The 2,192-nt window shown below is 57.8% G+C and overlaps 1 protein-coding gene across 1 annotated transcript in view; it reads right to left on the bottom strand.

Moving 5' to 3' along the window:
• The window catches only part of LOC119588634 (serine/threonine-protein kinase Nek3-like), a gene marked incomplete at both ends in the record, with an annotated part of 5,133 nt that continues 2,941 nt past the window's right edge, over positions 1 to 2,192 (bottom strand). The window contains 1 exon segment of the mRNA XM_037937271.1: positions 1 to 2,183. Within this exon segment, the coding sequence (XP_037793199.1) occupies positions 702 to 2,183 (1,482 nt within the window).

The raw sequence follows: 2,192 nt of genomic DNA, 5'->3' as shown, positions 1-2,192 counted from the left end.
ACATAGGTGATGCAGAAAAACACAGGCTCAACCATGGCTCCACAGTGAGACTAACGCAGTACCAGAGATCATAGAATGAAATGGACTAGCATAATAAACAGTCTAGCAACGACACTGAGCACACATATTTCTACACTGAGCAAAGTATCTATGTTGTAATTCACGCTTGCGGTTTTCCTGTGAGTTCTTTTCATGCACTGGATTCGACTATGCTCCGACTCGGTTAAACATACATGGATATTAGCCAAGCCTATGTAGATAGACATATGCGGTTTGTAACTAATTATACATCTAACAAAGGGTTTCTTTCTCTTGACAATATAATGTAGTTTAGCCTAAGACCTCAAGCTAAAGATTACTCTATTATGATTACATATTTGCCCGTTAAAGACAGGTCACTAACACTTAATGCATATCTTTATATCTGCATTCATTTTTCGAGTCTGAGGTTATTGTCCTTAATAACCGAACTGCATGAGTCGTAAAAACGAGGCAACTTTTGGCTTTTACGAGAAAGTGATCTTTATGATATCGCACTTTGAGCAAATTGAGAGTGTGTTTCGGACGTTTTGGTTGAGATCTTCACCTTTGATTTTTTACGCCGTTGCCACGTCTTTATTTGTTTCTATGTTGTGCTATTGTCCCGTTTCCTTCTTTTGATTCACGCATTCGCTTCGGTCTTCACTCGAGATGAAACCCAGTTAACGCAGGACGCCCGGCTGCATGCTCGTCATGCTGGCGTCGGAGGATTCACTTTCGTGGCTCATCTGCCTCGAGACGCCACCCGGAGTGGAGCCTGTGGTGATGTACGAGTCCGTCTTGCTGCGCTGGAGGTCGTAGCCCGAGTCGTTGTGGTGGGACGACCCGTGGCGGCGCCGGCGGTAGCCACTCCCTCGTCGGGTCGGAGGAGGGCTTGGGCTGTCGTATCGCATGACGTCGGCGCCTCCTGCAGTTTGTCTTCCTGCCGTGACTGATGCGACGGCTGGAGTGATGATGCTGGCCGCCTCCAGCACGGTGCCGGGATGGGGTGGCGGTACCACTACGCCGCCCACCGATGCCCCCGCAGAGGTAGACGCGGGCGCTGGCGGCAGAGGCCCTCGGGAAGGGCTCTGCTGGTTGTGTCTGCTGAGGAGAGGGCTCGTGGGCGCCGCCGGGGCCCGGATAGATCTCCTCGTCACCATACGGGGGCTGTCGCTGTGGCCTCTGTGGCGCTGGGGAGCTTCGGGAGGTGGGGCAGCAGTCCTGACGGAGGCGCTGACGCTGACGTGATGGCCGACAGATCCGCCTCCGCCACCACTTACTTCGTCCCTCCTCCCGTGGTGGTCATGGTGGCTGTGGCCTGCCTGCTGGTGGTACTGCTGCTGGCTGAGGTGTGGAAGCTGACGCTGCTGGCCGTGGTGGGGCTGTTGCGTCGGGTGATGGGTCTGGTGGTGTTGCTGTGAAGCGTCTGTGAAGCCGTTCCTTTGGCGGGCGTCCTGGACGGCCGCCGGCTGTGTCTCCTCCTCGCGCTGCTGCTGAGACTCGACAGCGGCCGCCTTTGCCTGCGCCATCTTGAGGGTCAACGCCGCCAGCTGCTCATACTGCACGCGCACTTCCCGCGGCTTCGAGCGGACTCCTGGCAAAGGCGGAGGAGGCGCGGCTGAGTCGGCCATGGTGCGGGGCGGCCCCTCCTTCGGCGAGCCCTCCTGCTCATCCTGCTTGAGAGCCTCGTCGTCGTCCGCGCCGAGGTTCCTCGTAGAGAGCGACCGCTCGAGCCATTCGTGGATGCGCTGGCGCTTTGCGATCCGGTCCACCGTGGTCTCGATACCGTGCGCCTTGAGCGTCCGCAGCACGCGGTCCTTCTCCTTGGGGCACGAGTGCATGGAGAAGGTCGAGTAGCACACGCTCTGGCCGTCGACGTCACCAGCAGCGTCCCGGCGGGGCGTCCTGACGAGCCACTTGTCGTCGGCGTACTTGTAAATCTCGCGCACCGAGCACCGCTTCTCCGGCTTGGGCTCCAGCATCCGCTTGAACATCCGCAGGAGCCGCGACGTGAAGTTGTTGAACCTCTTGGGCGTCCGCAGTGTCCGCCGCTTCCGCCAGTTGATGTACTCGGCGTAGTTGGGGTCCGTGAGGTCGGCCTTCTGCCACGGCAGCTGCCCCGTTAAAAGCACGTACACCAGGATGCCGAGCTGCCACACGTCCTGCAGGGA

Source organism: Penaeus monodon, chromosome 24 (genome assembly GCF_015228065.2).
Source record: "Penaeus monodon isolate SGIC_2016 chromosome 24, NSTDA_Pmon_1, whole genome shotgun sequence".
NCBI classification, from domain to species: Eukaryota; Metazoa; Arthropoda; class Malacostraca; order Decapoda; family Penaeidae; genus Penaeus; species Penaeus monodon.
The sequence above is the reverse complement of the archived record's forward strand: the minus strand, read 5'-3'. Positions and strand labels throughout refer to the sequence as shown.